The sequence below is a fragment of the Pelodiscus sinensis genome, chromosome 13, assembly GCF_049634645.1.
Source record: "Pelodiscus sinensis isolate JC-2024 chromosome 13, ASM4963464v1, whole genome shotgun sequence".
NCBI classification, from domain to species: Eukaryota; Metazoa; Chordata; order Testudines; family Trionychidae; genus Pelodiscus; species Pelodiscus sinensis.
Window position 1 is genome coordinate 31,841,670 of NC_134723.1, and position 19,229 is coordinate 31,860,898.

The 19,229-nt window shown below is 41.8% G+C and overlaps 1 protein-coding gene across 5 annotated transcripts in view; it reads left to right on the forward strand.

Moving 5' to 3' along the window:
- The window catches only part of TENM1 (teneurin transmembrane protein 1), a 1,699,828-nt gene that overhangs the window by 1,577,895 nt on the left and 102,704 nt on the right, over positions 1-19,229 (forward strand). For all 5 annotated transcript variants that reach the window (XM_075940969.1, XM_075940972.1, XM_075940971.1 and 2 more), the window contains 3 exons: positions 1,393-1,642; positions 3,017-3,037; positions 10,220-10,452. In XM_075940969.1, the coding sequence (XP_075797084.1) occupies positions 1,393-1,642; positions 3,017-3,037; positions 10,220-10,452 (504 nt within the window). The remainder of the gene's footprint in view (positions 1-1,392; positions 1,643-3,016; positions 3,038-10,219; positions 10,453-19,229) is intronic.

Sequence of the window (19,229 nt, forward strand, 5' to 3'; positions counted from 1 at the left end):
ATTATTATCAAGCAGATCTTATTTAAATTTGAATGTTGATTATCTACTGCAGTTTAATGCACTGTCTGAAAAATACAGAACAGTCCTGCTATTAATTTCCCTTCATTAAATATTCAAAGTCTTTAAGAACTTCATCTGCTACCTGAGAGAAATGTATGAATAAAATGAATGTTTAAGTCATAATCCCTAAGAAATCAGATAGTACTTCAATTAATAGTTGATCTATGAGAGCACTAACCAAGTCTGACCTCTCATCATGAGCCCAGTTTTTAAAATAGCTTAGAGAGGAAGATGTTCAGAATTGGGGAAGGTTCTTAGAACCTTTTAATATACTATTTAAGAGATCTGATCCTACTTTACTGAAAGTGTTAAGTGCTTTTCTCCTGTATTGTCAAATTCAAAGATGAAATGCAGAAAATTTTAACTGCTGCCTTTTTTTCCAGCCAGATCATTTTATTTCAGTTTTGGTGGGTCAAAGGTTCATAAGAACTTATACCAAAATTTGACACCTAGCACTTCCGGAAGCATGTAACTCCAGTGTTCTAGGATTTGCCCATTGGTCTCCAGGTGATATTTAAGGTATTGTTTATGACCTGTGAAGAGTAAAGGTCTGGAGCCAGCCTGTGTGAGGGATCGCCTCTCTCCCCATGCCATTCTGCCACAGATGCAGTCAGCAAGGGTGCTTGAGCTGAATTCCCCTCCTTTTATATAAAAGGAGAGTGGGGCAGCTAACAGGATGCTCTCTACAGGAGTTCCAGACTCTGGAACTTGCTCTCTCTCCACTTTGGCCCAAAATAGTTTGAATTTTACTGATTTCCCAGTTACGATACGTAAGACATCTCTTTGAGTGGCTTTCTGGAGAAGGTTAAGGGTGTACTATCATTTTAATTCTGCTTAGATTTTATTGTACTTCAGCAGTCTTTTAGATTACCTAGCACCTTGGATAGGCATCTTTTGGTAATTTAAATAGAAATAAGTAGAGTAAAATAAGTTAGTTATGTGAATAAAAGTGGCCGGATCTTCAGAAAGAGTGAACACCTACAGCTGCAATTGAAATCAATGGTGCCATCTCTGAAAACCAGGCTATTCATTGAGATGACAGCATACATTTAGACACACAACTTTGGGCACCCACACATGAAAATTTTGGCATGTCCAGATTGTGCATTGGCACAGACATATTTTCGGAGAATCTTAACATTGATTTTAATAAGCTTTTACAGGTAATGGTCCTTTCATATGGAACAGAAGGTGGAATGAGTAAAAACAAAAATGGAAGCCCTTACATATGTTTTCTGCATGCTGAAAGCATAGCAGAATTGAGCACAAGTAGTTTGTAAGAGGGAACAACACTTTCTTTGTCACCATCCTTTTTTCTTCTCTCATGTTCAGGGATCGTACACAAAGGAAATGGAGAAAACATGTTCATTTCCCAGCAACCCCCAGTCATCTCAACCATCATGGGCAATGGACACCAGAGAAGTGTCTCCTGTTCCAATTGCAATGGACTTGCCCTCAGCAGCAAACTCTTTGCCCCGGTTGCCTTGGCTTCTGGTCCAGATGGCAGTGTGTACATTGGAGACTTCAATTTTGTCAGACGCATTTTTCCCTCAGGAAATTCCATTAGCATTTTAGAATTAAGGTAGGAAATCTTGGAGTTTACTGATTGGTGGTCAGATCTATTAATGTGAACATGATACACGAGAAATACAGTAAAATGTATTTAAAGGACCTAAGAGATTAACCAAATTTCACTGCCTGTAAGAAACATGACTTTCTCATGAAGCATAAAATTTACCCCTTTGAGATTACCTTAAAGTGGCCACTTAAACAGGATGCAGTAGGGAGGGCTGCCTCTGTTTGTTGGCCACTGGTACAGGTATCGCATAATTAATCAAGCTGCAACATTGAATTATCTGAGTCTTCTCCCCATATTTGTCGTAGTTAGTTTTTCAAAATAGAATAAAATTTTAAAGTATTTTTGTTTAAAACTAGTATTACTCCTGTTGGAGTATTTAAATTGAGGAGTAGGTATGTATGTTAGTTCAGAGATAACAATAGACACTTTACCTGCCTGTACAGTAGATGGACAGATCAAGTTCAGAAGTACTCAAATATAGTTACATTGCTCACTGTCTCTTTTAGAAAGCACAGCAAAGTAGAGCTGGGTTGAACTCCAGACAGGCAGTGTCAAACCATGTGTTGCTACATCACCAAAAAGCTACCCTGACACTGCTAATCCCTTATAATTGACACTTTATCCAGTTTTACTCTGTTGGTAGCTATTAAATAGTTCTGGCCCCTAAACAGTACCCTAAAGCATATGTCTCACTCACCATTGGTGCTCTGCATCTTGTGTCACTTAGAGCTTGAATCTACAAGATGCTGGGTGCTCTCAACTTGTGTTGAGGTCAGAAGGAGCACTCAGCACTGTTCAGGATCAAACCCTTACTAACATTAGTACTGAACCACACACAGAACTAGGTACCATGTAAAGTACAGAGGCCACACTAAACCTATTTTACTCATCAAAACGTGGTCATGTAACCAGTTAACATAGTTAAAGTATGATTGTAAGTTAATTGCTCAATGTGAAGTTAGAGATGTTTACTGTAGAAAGGAAGCAACTGAATGTGAGTGGGAAAAACAAGTGGAGTAGAGATGGGATGCTGAATGATTTAACTGTTTATGTCTTTAGTGTCTATAATTTACATTGGGGGACATACAAAGTTAACTGTGTTTTCATATGTATAAAGAAGTGGGTTGTGCCCATGAAAGCTACGTACAGCTACATGTTTTGTTATCTTGTTTTGTTAGTCTCTAAGGTGCTGCAAGACTATTTGTTGTGTTTTAAGTTTTTCCAGTTAAAAGCTAACACAGCTACCCCTCTGAAGCTTTTGTCTATGTCAAAGTTATTATTATATTGGGTTGGTTTATGTTGGTTTGGTTTGTTCACTGATACTGACAATTGTTGTTTTACTTTTCTTGTGGCTCCTGGATTAATTTGCCATATTAGGAACAGAGATACAAGACATAGGTAAGTAAATCATGGTGCAGTTATGTATGCATCCAACTGATTTAAAAGACCATTCATACACAAGCAATGAGGAACATAAACAAAGGAATGTTTAATATAGGTTTACAGAAACATTGTGTGGTTCACAAATATGAATGTGAATCAAATAAAGCTTTGTTTGCTTTAGAGAAGCATAGGTTTGTTCACTTTATATGGCTCAGCTGTCCCACTAACCTGAAAGACCCTGAGGTTAATCAGCCAGGCACCATGTAAAGGACTCAGCCTGAAGAATGACTAAGGTTATTGTTAAAGGTAACTCCGTTATTTTATTAACTCATGTTGTGTTAATTTCGTGTTATATTGTGGATATGCTTGCCATGGGAAATTGGAACAGGTGCACTTAAGAAATAGAAAAAACAAAAGTCTTTGGAGGAAGACTAGAGAGTTGTAGTTTATTAACTTATGGCTACCTTGTGACTGTAGAGACTGTCCTGAGTGAGGGACAGTGCAGAGCTGAATTGCCTCATGAGCAGCCCAGAGAATTGTGGTGAAGGGTCTGACTGCACTGCAATCAGAGAGGTGAGTGCAGCACATTTAGTTACACTTGAAATAGCTTGGACTTGAGTAACTGGGATAACAGTAGTAAAGCCACAGTAACATGAAAGGCAGATTGGGCTTTTACCTGGGGTACTGAGTGGAGTTGTTCAGCCCATGCTTCTCCCATGATCTCATAATGTCACTGCTGCTGTTGTAGGAGCTAGCTAGATCAAAACTAGCTTGGTGCTGCAGTCACATCTCTTATTGCAGTGTATACCTGCCCTTGGTGAGTCACATTTCCCTGCCCCCCCCTCTCCCCCTCCTCCCCCCGCTTCTCCCTTGCTTGGTAAAGCAAACAAGTTACTTTCCCTTTTCTCATGGAGTATCTCAGTCCCCACTGTGCAGCAAGCAAGTAGTTTAGAGGGAAAAGGGAAGAGCCAACAAGGGCTCTTCCTATTGCTTCCATCCACTTGCTTGCAGCAAGGCACATTGGACAAGTAGGCCTGGCTCTCCTCACCACAATGGAGTCTTGGTTTAGTATTGGAGCAATATGAATGTGGGGCCTTTAATTCCCCTGTGTGGCTAAGGCAGCTGTGACAACCTAACCTTTAGAAATGGCCTGTAAAAGGTAAGGCAGAACAGACAGACCATAAGTATCTGGCTGCTCATGCTTTCCTTAGAAACAAAGTCTTCAGACTCCTGTTGTTTTAAAAAGCAGATAGATAAATCAGGATGGAGGCATCCCATTTTGATGATTGCATGGCATAGCAGGCAAGAACTGTAGCAGACTGAACCAAATACAGAAATGTATTTTAAAAATGTTTTGTTTTGAGAACTGATATCACAATCACTGTTATTAAGTGTTAGTCACAATCATATTATTGAATATGATTGTTTGTTTGCCAACTTCCTTATCAAAAATATCTTTCTGGTATTTTGTAACAAAAACTTAATACAGTAAACTTCCGATAATCCGGCACCTTTAGCACCCAGGGGGTGCCGGATTATCACATATGCTGGACTATCGGAAGGGGGGGCTATGAGGGGTCTTGGGTGGGGTGGGGGATGGGGATGCCGCCCCAGACCCCTCATAGCCCCCCCTTCTGATAGTCCAGCTCTGCCCCAGGCATCCCCGATTCAGCCACTGCTGGTCAGTTTCAGCAGCGGCTGAATCGGGGACGCCTGGGGCAGGGCAGCTGGGGTGCTGCCCGATTGGTCTGGTAGCGCCGCCCCTCGGCACTGTGAGACCAACCCGGCAGCACCCCAGCTGCTCTTGGGAACGCCTGGGACAGAGCAGCTAGGATGCTGCCGGGTTGGTCCCGCAGCGCCGAGGGGCGGGCACTACGGGACCAACCCTCCAGCACCCCAGCTGCTCTGCCCCAGGCTTCCCCGATTCAGCCACTACTGAAACTGACCAGCAGCTGACCAGAATCAGCTGCTGGTCAGTTTCAGCAGCGGCTGACTTGTGGATGCCTGGGGCAGAGCAGCTGGGGTGCTGCTGGAATCAGCCGCTAGTCAGTTTCAGCAGCGGCTGAATCGGGGACGCCTAGGGCAGAGCAGCTGGGGTGCTGCTGGGTTGGTCCGGTAGCGCCGCCCCTCGGCGCTGTGGGACCAACCCGGCAGCACTCCAGCTGCTCTTCCCCAGGCATCCCCAAGAGCAGCTGGGGTGCTGCCGGGTTGGTCCCGCAGCCCCGAGGGGCAGTGCTATGGGACCAACCCGGCAGCACCCCAGCTGCTCTGCCCGTGGCTTCCGCAATTCAGCTGCTGGTCAGTTTCAACAGCAGCTGAATCGGGGTAGCCAGGCACAGAGCAGCTCCAACTGTCTGGCAGCCGGAGCACTTCCGGGTTCCTGATGGTGCCAGACCATCAGGAGTGCCAGAGCATTGGATGCCGGACCAATGGAGTTTTACTGTAGATACTGAAGTGACAATTCCTGGCCAATTGCATGCATCGCCACAGTTTGTTTTAATAATTGTTTCCATTTGTTATGTATTAACCCTGTCTAAGTCCTTCTAAATTTTATGAAGTTGAAAAGAGGAAAATTGAGTTTGTTCACTCTAGAGTGACAATTGTCAAAAAATGGCATTAATTGAGCTTTTAATTTTTGCTTCCCTTTCTGAAATGTATTTTCTAAATACCAATGCACTATAATAAAATACACTGGCATTTTTAGATAGGCTTAGTTAAATTAAGTTACTTGTCTAATTGCTTCCCACTGAAGTGCAGCTAGGTTTTAATTGTAAATATTAATTGCCTCTTTGCAAAGCTATATTATTTTGACTAGCTTAAGTGAAGTGATTTGTGTTAAATTGGAGGGCATCACTTGTAGATAACACAGGCAAAGAGGTTATGGAAAATCTTTTTTCAGTCTGTAAATAAACAGTCTGTACACAGTTCTGTGGTGGCTTTAAAAGCTACAGCCACTTTACATTAACAGAGGATGTGGGTGGGCACCATGCTTTCTTCCTAAGGAGGACAGATGAATGTAGCATGCTTCCAGGCTGATAGAGAGCATGTGCAGGAATAACCACTATCCCCTTTGGGACAGCTTGAGTAACCTGCAGTTTGGAGTTGGAACACCACAGAATGAGCTCTTAAAACTCCTCTGAGCGCTGGGGAAGTTCTTATGCTACACCATGTTGATAAATGCTCAGCCAGTTCTTTAAACTCATGCAGAGGGGAGAATGGAGCTGGAGCCTTGCCTCTTTCTCACCCATTTTGAGGCAGGTTGCATATCAAAGGGATGTAGAGATGTTGTTGCTCTGCTTCCTAATTGAAAGAATGCAGTAAGGCTGCCCATCCCTGCATAGGTGTGATTATGCCTCATCCATTCAAGAATAATTGCTTTCTCCCCTAATAACCCTCCTCCCCTCACAAGGAAAGACAATAATCGAGCCCCTTAATTGTCACAACATGCTCTCCTCCTGATGCCAATCTGTACTGCATACTGGTGCAGCAGGGAGGCAAGGCCACCACTCCCTTCACCGATGGCCATCTGCGCCCAAGCTGCCACTTATGGTGCTGTGTCTGCCTATACCTTTAACTCAGGAAGCAGAAGCAGCAAACTTTTGGCCACTGGCTCCATAGGTATGCAAGGGAGAAAAGTTTTCCAAAATCCAGTCCTCAATGCAGTCCTCTTAAGGAAAATAGATGCATTTCAGAATGTTCCTTAAAGGTCAAAAGAATCAGGCAATTTGATACCTGGTGTTGGAGAAAATTCCAGAATCTAGGCAGCACATAAAAATTGCCTCTTAGTAACTTCATTTTTTATTTATATTATGTGGGGACCCTCTGTAGCAATATCACATGAGGAGAGAGGCATTTTTCTCTCCAATCTCATTTATGTTGTGGTAGAAGGGAGGGGTTTGTGGGTAAGACTAGAAATTTGGAGGGTTTCTATATTCATGTGATGGATTCTGTGTCCTGTCCTAGAGATTTTTTGGGGGTATTCTGCTGCCTTTTTGATGACCCCTTTATGGAGACTATTCTATTTTTTTCAAATTCTTAAACAGAATCCATGTACATAGTCTCTGAGCACCTGCCCGTTAAGCAACATGACTGACGTCTGTCACATGCCATCATTTCCTCCTTTTTCCTTCCCTCTCCTCAAGGTGAAATTACATGTGGTGAGGGTTTATTTTAAAAGGTGAAACAGTACCGTGGGCTACATGGCAAGCACTTGTTTCATTTGAAAACATTTTAGTTAAAGAAGAATAAAGAATCTAAAGGAAGGAAATAATTTGTTCTGAAATGAATCATTATTAATTTTGCTTTATTAATGTATTTTGTATAGTTTTTAACTGCTAATTAAAACTTTGCCAGGTTTGGATGATTCCCAACTTCCCATAAGATCAGAAGTATTTGGCTGTGCTCCTTTTCTGCTAGTAATATTTAAATTCAAACACTTTAGCATTGAAAATTTTAAGCATAGATAACACTAAGAGGCTTTTAAATAGCTGGTGTATTAAAGCTAATCATACAGATGACAGAAAACATATCGAAGAGGAAAGTACATAATAACCTCTGCTACTTTGTGGTTTTTAGAAGATCAATAGAGTACATTCATTTAACGTCTTGAATTGTGCTAGCAAATTTTTCCGTACTGGTCTGTTATAGAAAGTCTTTTGTTTGGTCAGACCAGGTATCTTTTGAACTTCAGCCATAAACACTAGACATGGTCTTTAACATTTTTGTTAGCAATATTCAGAATTAATTTCAGAATAATGACAAATTTTAATTCAGTAATTAATCGCATTCTCTTTATTCTGCACTCATCTTTTTTCTACCAGATGCCTTCTCTCAGCTCCCCTTTCTTTCTCCATATTTGCTTCTATTCAGTCTGTCCCTCTCCATGCTACCTTCTTCTTTTTCATAAAAGCTAATGGTCAGGATTGTACTAGCCTAGTTTGTGTCCTGATTCTGAGAGTGCTGAGAACTCAGTTCCTTTGGATGTCAGTGGGAGTGGAGGGTTCTAAGCACCTTGAAGGTTCAGGCTCTAACTATTAAATTTATATCACAGGCTTCATATAATTTCTCATCAATGGAAATAAGGTATTCCAACTGATCCTTTACTAGAGGAATTGCAGAAATGTGCAAAGTTATATAGTGCACCAAATAGACTAATAATCTAGAAGAAATCAAGCAAAGAATATATATCTGTTCAGACACATTATCATCAATATAGTTCATAACATACTTTTCCATTGATCTGTAACATTGCCCAGTGATGTAGGGCCATCTAATAGTCAATAAAACTGAGTTATCTCCCTCGGTCAGTCAAATGTTTTATATTTTAAGTGATTCCATCAGCTTAAAATCTAATCAGTTTACCAGAAAAGGGGGGCATTAAAAGAACTTTCAGGCACTATTCTTGCCCTGGAATCCCTCGCTGATGTGGTGATTTTAATTACATTTTCTTCATACAGTATTGTTTTTTCTCTTCCCTGTTGCATGAAAAACCCAGATGGGGAAACTGGTTGTACACAAAACATTGTCAAATGCACCAGGTAAACAGACTGACAAAGCAGAGAAACACATTTTTTCTCATCTCTGGCTATTAATCTCAGGCATTCACTGTAACAATAGTTATAAAATATTGTCCTGAAAGAAGTATGATTTTTAACAGTGTTTCTTTTAACTATATGATATTTAATATTTTAACAAAGAATGCATTTCAGTAAGAAATTTAAATTTGTTATATTGAAAAACAAAAAAACTCCCACAGACTGGCATGAGGAGGCATTTTCCAGAAACATTGAAAGCAGTACAGAGAGTTCTGTTTCTCAGACACTTGCCTACTAGGTGTTACTCACATGCTCAGGGTCAAGGAATTTTCCCCAAGTCAGATTGTCATGACTTTGTGAGGATTTCTGCCTTCCTCTGCAGTATGGAACATAGATCTCACTTGCTAAGATCATCTGGGTTCTTGTCAACAAATCAATCCCCTACCATTGCATGGACCTTGTTCCCTTCTGTGCTCTGCCTGCAGAACACAATAATTTAACCTTCTTAGGGCTGTAATACTTTAGTCCAATGGTTTTCAACCTGTGATTTGCAGATCCCTGGAGGTCCAAAGTAGTGTGCATAAAATTTTAGGTTTCTGGAAATGGAAAAAATTTGAAAACTACGTCTTTAGTCTGTTGCAGGATGTGGGTCTCAATTCTGGTAACTTGGGTTGGGTTCTGTGCCCTGAAATATGCAGGAGATCAGACGATAATCTGATGTCCCTTCAAGCCTTAAACGCTGTGACACTGTAAAGATTCTAGTCTAGTTGAGGCCAGAAAATACCTTCTTCCCAGGAGATCATTGCCGTGTTTTATAAACCTCTTATAAGTCAGTCTGTTTCTCAGAAGTACATTAGGGATCTACATCTGGTGGTAGAACATTCATTATGTGCCTGTGGCAGTGCTTGGAATTTCTGCAGATGTTGGCTAATGATGGTTCTGATCATGCCTGCACTGAATCATCCTGATTTCAGTGACCCTCTGCCAAGGCTTCAAGCCCTGTCCATATTGATCCCTTTTTATGACCAGGCCCATCTTAGCCATTGTCTGTAGGATGCCTGCTATCTTAGCAAGATTAAGACCATTGTCTGTGCTACTTTGTGTCCTCTGTCCTAAACTAACATAGATCATTCAACAGTCAGAAAAAAGAAATAATCTGATTGGCTAATGAGATGCAGCCCAGTTCACCGATTAGAGTTGAAGCTTCATCACTTAATTAGCATATATAAATATTTTAAAATTATGCTTCATAATTGCAATACAATAATCCAGTGCACAAATTATTGTCCATTAATTCGTGCCTAGTTGCATTAATGGTATTTGGCCTTCCACTTGCTCTTGAAAATGTATTAGGTATGAATTAATGCACCACATTTCACACTATGGTCTTTCTTAATGATTAAATAAGGTTAAAAATAAACTGATGTGGATATTTGTGCTCATTCAGAATATTCTATGATGCATCCTGCTGTTTCATGCAATATGTAGGTTTGGTTTTGAATGTTGAAAGTAATGCCTCTTAATGCATACATGAAAGTGGACCCAACTTCGGAAAACTGTGACAAGACAGACCACATAAGGTTTATGTCAGTGAAAGTAAATACTACATACAAGGAGAAAGATGAACAAATTAATTTTGTGACTTTACTCTTCTTTGTCTTAGCACAAGTCCAGCTCACAAGTACTACCTGGCTGTGGACCCAGTGTCAGAATCCCTTTATTTATCAGATACAAACACCAGGAGAATCTACAAAGTGAAATCTCTCAGTGAAACAAAGGATTTGGCAAAAAACTATGATGTGGTGGCAGGGACAGGAGATCAGTGCCTTCCGTTTGATCAGAGTCACTGTGGAGATAGTGGGAGGGCATCAGAAGCATCACTCAACAGTCCTAGAGGTAGGGAAACATTGTATTTAGTGTTTACCTTATTTGTGTTGGTTAGGGTATTTTTATTTTCTTAATTATAGTAAAACTCAAATGAAGTTGGCTATATGAAATTGGATTTCAAGTGACATATACTCCTTCTCCCCATGCCTCATGATTGGAACAAAATAAGTTATCCTTTTCAGTATTACAAACAAGTTAGTTTTATTCTAGTTGTGTTTGACATAAATGAAATATTCTCTTTTGGTGATGTTCTTATTTATTATTTATTATTCACCATACAGTAAAATAATGTAATTTTAAATTTAATCTTTCAAACACTGTGGATGGAAGGGCTAATATATTGCTTGATGCATATAAGTATACATAGGTATATACATATTAAAGAAGACACAAGGCAACAATGTACTTGAAATGGAGATCCATCATAGTATTTATTTGGAAATCACTAATTTGTCTGGGCTCATTAATTATACCTTTATCAATATCTCACTTGTTCTGAGTAAAATAATAAGTTTGTAGCTTTTTGTTCCCAAAGTAAATATTGTATTTTCAGGAATTGCATATGTACAAATTCTTAATAATCAGTAGCACTAAAATCCAATCCACGTGCCTTAAAACTACTGTAAAACACAGCATACTGGCTCATCCTGCGCACCTTCAACTTGCGCACCTTCAGGTTGCGCTCCAGCAACCTGAGCACCTTCAACTTCTACTGAATTCAGTTGGAATGAAAGGTACTCGGTACTCAGCATTCCACATGACAGAGCTCTGAGTGAGTTGCTATTTGCTCATTCCTCTTAGCATCCTGCAAACTCCTAACGAATAGCTCTAATAAGGAAAATTTAGATTTTAGATCAACAGAAAATTAAAATGTATTTCCAAGGCAAGCAATGAACCCTGTTTTAAGATGTATTTAGTAACATATTGTAGCTAGAGCCAGAGTGACTTTAATGTGTCTTTAGTGATGGAAGGTAAGTGCAAGGTAAGTATAGAAATAAATATTAATCTTCAGGCAGCTAATTAATATGCCAAATCAACTCTAAAAATAGAAGGAAACATACTAGTCAATGTATTATTGCTGGCCATAATTGATTATATCTCATTAGAATACAACTTGCTGTTCTGTGTTGTTTATTTACAAAGGGAAAATATTGGTGAAAATTTCTAATATGTTGGTTATATATTTGGCTTTCTAAATATAAGACTGAAGTTATAAGGGAAGATGAATTGTGTTGTTACCACCTGATTTATAAGCTGCTATTTGATGCTGAAAGTACTATTAATGAGTCATGGAGCAGCTAGCAAAAACCTAAATGCATATAGTAAACTGAAAGCTGATACTGGCAAGGCAAGTGGTGAGTTCTGATTTCAGAGAAATCAGGAGCTGCATTTATTTAAGATAAATAAAAGGAAGTTCTTCACAGAGAGCATAGTAAATCTGTGGAATTCCTTGTCTGGGGAGGTCGTGAAGGCTAGGACTATAACAGGGTTTAAAAAAGAGCTAAATACATTCATGGAGGTTAGGTCTATTAACGGCTATTAGCCAGGATGGGTAAGGAATGGTGCCCCTAGCCTCTGTTTGTCAGAAGGTGGAGATGTATGACAGGAGAGAGATCACTTGATCGTTACCTGTTCGGTTCACTCCCTCTGGGACACCTGGCATTGGCCTCTGTCAGCAGACCGGATACTGGGCTGGATGGACCTTTGGTCTGACCCAGTATGGTCATTCTTATGTATTATGCGTATGCTATTATTTTCATAACCTTGGTTCCCCATCTCCACAATTAATTATGTTGTGTCTTTTAGTTTGTAAGTTCTTTGAGATATGGACTGTCATTTTCCATCTAGGAGTACAGTGCCTAGCATGAAGGAGCCCCAAACTTCAGCCATTACTGCAATATAAATAAAAATAATAAATAAACTCATTAAAACATCAGCTACCATAATTTCTCCAAGAATGAACATTCTAGTTTGCGAATAGCAACATAGAAATATAGGGCTGAAAGGAACCTCAAGAAGTCATCAAATCCAGCCCCTCCAGGCTGAAGCAGCACTAAGTAAACAGAACACACCTGACAAGAGTTTGTCCAACCTGTTATTAACCTCCAGTAATGGAGATTGCACAACTATCCTTGGACGCCTGTTCCAGAACTTAATTACTTTTCTAGTTAGAATGTTTTTTCTAATATCTAATCTAAATCTCCCTTGCTGCAGATTAAGCCCTTTACTTCTTGTCCTATCTTCAGTGAACATGGAGAAAATTGATCACAATCCTCTCCATGACAGCCTTTATAATATTTGAAGGCTGTTATCAGATTGCCTGTCAATCTTCTTTTCTTAAGACTTCAACAGACGGGGGGGGGGGGGAGAAAGGTGGGAAGAGGACAGCTGCTCCAGAGCACAGAGATTCAAAAGTGCCTGGGGCTCTCAGCTGCCACTGTGGCAGTGCCTAGAGCCCTGGGCCCTATAAATCACCTCTGGAATCGTGGGCCCTATAAACCAACATCATAGCCCTGCAGGGCATGCTCCAAATAGCACTGAGGACTAGGGAGGGAGATGCACCACAGTCTGGGACTCACTGAGGGCTAGTGGCCCAGCTTCCCTTCCGTCTGAGGCCCCATTCCTTCTGGGAGCATAGATCCAGGTCCCCCTTTGCCCAGGGGGCTCTTGTTGATCCTAGTCAAAAGCATTAGTAAAATCAATATGTATTACCTTTACTACTTCTCCCCTATCCAGTAGGCTAGCATCTTGTCAAAGGAGGCTATTGGGTTGGTTTGGCATGATTTATTTTTGACAAACCCATGCTAGTTATTTCTTTTCACCCTCTTACCCTCTAGGTCAGTGGTTCTCAAAATGTGGTCCATGAACCACTAGTGGTCTACAACCATATTACAGCTGGGCCACAGGCTCAGGCTTCCCCTGCTCAGCAGCTGGGAATCTGCGCTGGTGCACCAGCCTCCCCCCATGAGGATCTGGCTTGCTGGGATCTGGCTTTCTGGGAAAGGAAGCAGCTTTGCGTGCTGGGCTGTGAAAATGGCAGTGCAGGAAACTGCTTGCCCGGAGATTTTCACTTCTGCTCCAATTGGCCAGATTCATGGCCAATAGGAGCAATGGGGGATGGTGCCTGGGAGCAGAGGGAGGCAAGGAGCCAGGTAAGCATCCTCATCCCCAGACCCACACCCCGATCGCCTTCACACCCACACCCTCCAACTGAAACCCTGTATCCCCACACCACTCCTGTACCGTCCCTCTTTCCCAGACCTGCATCCCACTACTGCACCCTCCCCCCAGACCTCCCACCTCTATCCTGCTCCTGCACCCTCCCTTGCTCCCAGACTCCCCACCCTACTTCTACACCCTCCCTCTTTCCCAGACCCTCCCATCAGCCAGCTCTGCACCCTACCGCCTCCCAGACCACCACCGTACCCCTGCAACTTCCCTCCCACAAAGACACCCCATCCTCAGCCCACTCCTGCACCCTACCTTCCTTCCAGACCTGCCACCCCATTCCTACTCCCTCCCTCCTTCCAAGACCCCTCACCCTCTGTCTGTTCTTGCACCCTTCCTTCCACCCAGACCTCCTATTCTCAGCCTGCTCCTGTACCCTACCTCCCAGTCAGACCCCGCACCCCTACACACTCCTGCACCCATTTTGTCAACATGTGTGGCTGTCTGGTGCTCCATGGAGTAGAGTGAGCTGTGGGCCACTACTCTAGGTGATTTATATGTTGATTGATTAATAATTTGTTCCAATATCTTTCCAGGTATCAAAGTTAGGCTGACTGGACTATAATTCCCTAGACATCTGTGTTCCCCTTTTTAAAAATAGATACTGTGTTTCCCCTTTTCCAATCTTCTGAAAACCCACCATCTTCCATAGATTTTCAAAGATAATTACTAATAGTTCTAAGATTGCTTCCTCTAATTCCTTAAGTACCCTAAGTGTGAACTTCATCGGGCCCTGCTGACTTGAATACAAGTAACCTATGCGTTAACTTCCTCTCTCTCAATTTTGGTTTTTATTCCTTTGCTTTTGATGCTAATATTAATTGTGTTGATCACAGTCTTTTTACAAAAAACAGGACTATGTAGCACTTTAAAGACTAACAAGATGGTTTATTAGGTGATGAGCTTTTGTGGGCCAGACCCACTTCCTCAGATCAAAATCTGATTTCATAGTCCTGTTTTTTGTTTCACCTACACCATACTAACACAGCTATATTTCTATCAAAGTCTTTTTAGTGAGAGCTGAAGCAAAATAGATATTAAACATCTCAGCCTTCTTAATGTTGTCAGCTCTTCTTTCCCACTAAGTAGAGGACCTACACTTTCTTTCATCTTTCTCCTGGTATATTTAAATAACCCCTTCTTGTGGCCTTTTATGTACCCTGCTTGGTGTAACTCATTTTGAGCCTTAATCTGATTTTGTCCCCACATGCTAATACTATTCTTTTATATTCCTCCATAGCAATTTGTCTATGTTTTTACTTTTTGTAGGATTCTTTTTTTGATTTTCAGGTCACTTAAATACTCCTCATTGAGAGAAACTGCCCTCTTTCTTTTCCTCCTTTCATTCTTTCACATCTTTGCAGTTGTGCTTTTAATATTGTGTGTCTGTGAAATTGTTGGGTCTCCTTAATACCTTTTCCCCTTAGATTTTCTTCCCATGGGACCTTACCTACCAGTTCTCTGAATTTCCTTTTTGAAGTCCTTTGTACTTATCCTGCTGCTCTCTCAACCTTCTGTCTTTAGAACTATGAAATGAGCACTTTCACTGAAATTGCCTTATAACATCAGATTTGCTACTAATTCCGCCCTGTTGCTGAGAATCAAGTGTAAAATGACAGTCCTGGTTACTTTCTCCACTTTCTGATACAACAAGTTGTTCCAAAAACTTCCTGGAAATTTTGAGTTTTTCTATATTACTTTTTCAACAAACATCTGAGTAGTTAAAATCCCGTTACTACCATGTCATATTTGGATATTATCATTGTTTGTTCTAGAAATGCCTCATCATCCGTCTTTGCAATTTGGTGATATGTAGCAGACCTGTACCATGATTTCACTCCTTGGGGGGGGAGGGCGAGTTAGGGGGGAGGGTGTATAGACCTTTTAAGATCCAGAGCAGGTTCCCCCACTAACATTCCTCTTGTTATTCCTATAACCCTATTGATATTTTCCATGTCATCCCCAACATAAAGCCCTTTGTTAAGAACACCTTTTTATGCTGTGGGCTTTTGTCAGGGTATGTCTACACTATAGCACTAATTCGAACTAACTTAATTCGAATTAGTTAATTCAAACTAAGCTAATTCGAACTAGTGCATCTAGACCTAAAAACTAGTTCGAATTAGCGTTTTGCTAATTCGAACTAGCATGTCCACATTGAGTGGACCCTGAACCGAGGTTAAGGATGGCCAGAAGCAGTGCCGGCAGGGCATCAGATTAGGACTTAGAGCATGGAGCTGCTGTCTCAGGCTAGCCGAGGGCTGTGCTTAAAGGGACCTGACCCCCACCCTGGACAGACAGTTCTCAGGGGTTCCCCGCTTGATGTCTAACTCGATGAGGGACAGCAAAGCAGTCCTGGCTTGGAGTGCCCTGAATGCCCACACTCGGCACATCACAGCACTTGGCCATCAGCCCGGCTGCACTTGCCGCAGGCTTCCATTCGGGGGGGGGGGGGGCAATCAGGGAGCTGCAGGAGAGCTTCCACCCCAAGGAGCCCGCAGAGCCACCCCAGTTCTCCCCATTGGGGCCTCGTACCCCATTCCTCACTCACCTTCTTCCACTTACCCCTCCCTAGCCCCTCTTCCTGATGTACAAAATAAAGGACACGTGTGTTCAAAAATAGAAACTCTCTTTATTGAACAAAATTCGGAGAGACTGGGAAAATGAGGTGGGAGAGGGGAAGAGAGAGGGTGGGAGAGGGGAGGGCAACTAAAATGATCAGAGGTTTGGAACAGGTCCCATATGAAGAGATGCTAAAGAGACTGGGACTTTTCAGCTTAGAAAAGAGGAGACTGAGGGGGGATATGATAGAGGTCTATAAAAGCATGAATGGTGTGGAGACGGTGCATAAAGAAATGTTCTTCATTAGTTGCCGTAATAGAAGGACTAGAGGACACCAGATTAAATGAATGGGTAGCTGGCTTCAAACTAATAACAGAAAGTTCTTCTTCACAAAGCAAATAGTCAACCTGTGGAACTCCTTGCTGCAGGAGGCTGTGAAGGCTAGATCTATAACAGAGTTTAAAGAGAAGTTAGATACATTCATGGAGGTTGGGTCCATGGAGTGGTATTAGCCAGGGGGTAGAAATGGTGTCCCTGGCCTCTGTTTGTGGAAGGCTGGAGATGGATGGCATGAGACAAATGGCTTGGTCATTGTATTCGGTCCATCCCCTCCAGGGTACCCAGTGTGGGCCGCTGTCGACAGACAGGCTACTGGGCTAGATGGACCGTTGGTCTGACCCAGTACGGCCGTTCTTATTTTCTTATCTTCTAAGCTCAGGGTCGGGGGTCTCATTGGACCACCTTGATTTTCATGCAAACCTGCTCCTGGGTGGCCAGGCTGGCGGCTATCCTGCCCTAGACGGCCACTTTCCTGTGCCTAGTGCGGAGGTCATGGACATTGGAGGCTTCCCCCCAAACCTGGATGAGGTCCACGATCTCCGCACTAGACCAGGCGGGTGCCTGCCTCTTGCGGCCCCGGGCAGGCTCCTGGGAGCCGCCAGCCTGGTCCCGGGAAGAGGCGGAGGGCTGGGTGGCAGCAGGTGGCTGGCTCGTGCCATGCCAGGTGCAGGGTCTACTGGCTGGGTGCTGGCAGGCTTGCACCTGGCACGGGCACCGTAGCCAGCCCGTGCCCCTTTAAGGGCTTCGGGGCCGGGACGGGGGCAGACAAGTTTCCCTGGTGGTGCCCAGAGTGGCCACCAGGGCAAGCTGGGGAGGGCTAGCCTCCCACTAGTTTGAATTAAGTGGCTACACAGCCCTTAATTCGAACTACTTAATTCGAACTAGGCATTAGTCCTCGTAGAATGAGTTTTACCTAGTTCGAATTAAGTGCTCCGCTAGTTCGAATTAACTTTGATAGGCGCTACACATAGAAACCGCTAGTTTGAACTTATGTGTAGCGCCTATCAAAGTTAATTTGAACTAACGTCTGTTAGTTCGAGTTAACTTTGTAGTGTAGACATACCCTAGGATACACATGTGTGTTAGCTCCGGTTGAGAGAATGTGCTAAAAATAGTGTAGCTGCAGTAGCTTGAGGCAGGGGAGGGTGGCCCTAGCTTCCCTGAGTTGGTGCCTAGTGTCTTGGGTGTAGTCACACCACAACAGCTACATTGTTTGTAGCTTGATCACAGCTGACCACGGGTATGTCGTCTTAAGCTGCAATTTACAGTTTCCAGCCCTACTGGTAATGTACCCTTTGAAAATCTGAAATGTGTAGAAAAATAAAAACACCAATATGCATTCATTTGTTATTGTTTGTCTATTTATCTGTACCGAGTGAAAGGTGTTTCAGGGATTATTGTACTTTTTAGGGTTTTTAATATTTGTATTGACTTTTTCTAATATAGTACTTCTGACATGTTAGCACTTACAAAGTATTTGATGCTAATTGTTCAAATAAACAAAAATAAAGTTTATTATGTAATTCAAGAACCTGCAGCAGCTTCTAAAACTTTTCATTTCATTTTCCTCAGTATCATTACCTGAAGGTGATTATATTTTGATATATGTTTATGGAAATAATAGAATGATGAATGCAAATGGTGAAATTTCACAGAGTAATGCTCCTTGGCATGTCACCATAGTCAATTCTTTATTTGATCTAGTTTCCCCAATTTTTATTTTACAACTAATAGGAAACATTTTTAGCTTTGTTCATTAAAATTTCAATATAATAAGCTAGGGGTGGGGATGCAGGGAATATAGCAAAAAGGTTGACTGAGCATTAATCCTTAGTATTGCATATGAGTTTAAATAGACTTTGTAACATGCTTTTAAACATTTATGGTTCATGTAGTTGAAACTTGAGTTTCAATATATTATTTTTACTGTAACTTTCTTTAATACTACAGAGAACTCAAGCTAATGAGTCATGTAATAGATGACCAGGTACTTAAACAAAATGTGCAGTGATACAAGGTGAGGGCATAATATAAACTCTGCAATGAACTGAATACATTTATTGAAGAAGTAGGTATTAAAAGCAAAGGACAAAGTAAACAAGATTGTATTAATAATTATCTTAATTCCACTTTTTTTAGTTTTCCCATGTACCAGATTTTTTTCTATAATATCTTTGTTACAAAAAATAACATTAGCAGTTGCCGATTCATTGTGTATATCTAGTCAAGTCATAGAACTTCTCTTTTCCTTTCGGTGTCTCACCTGTTAAAGGGAGCTAATCACGAGTATTAGGCCCATATTTAAAGATATTTAGGGTACGACTAGACTACATATCTTTTTCAGAAAAAGCTATGCAAAAATGCATAGTACAAACGCAGACCCTGGACATGGCGGAGTTTTTTCAGGATCCTTCCGGTATCCTGAAAACCCCCCGCAATCTAGCCGTACCTTTAGACTAGAGATGTTAGATAGTGTGTAATTGAATAGTCATGTAACCACATCAAATTTTAGTGGTTACATGACTATTCAATAGTCCCCGGGGTGAGTCCAGAAGTCAATGCACTCCTGGCCCCACTCCCAGAGAGCCCCCTGCCATGTCGTACTTCTGCCTCTGATACAGAGGCAGGAATACAGGGTGCTAGGGGGAGCTGGTCCA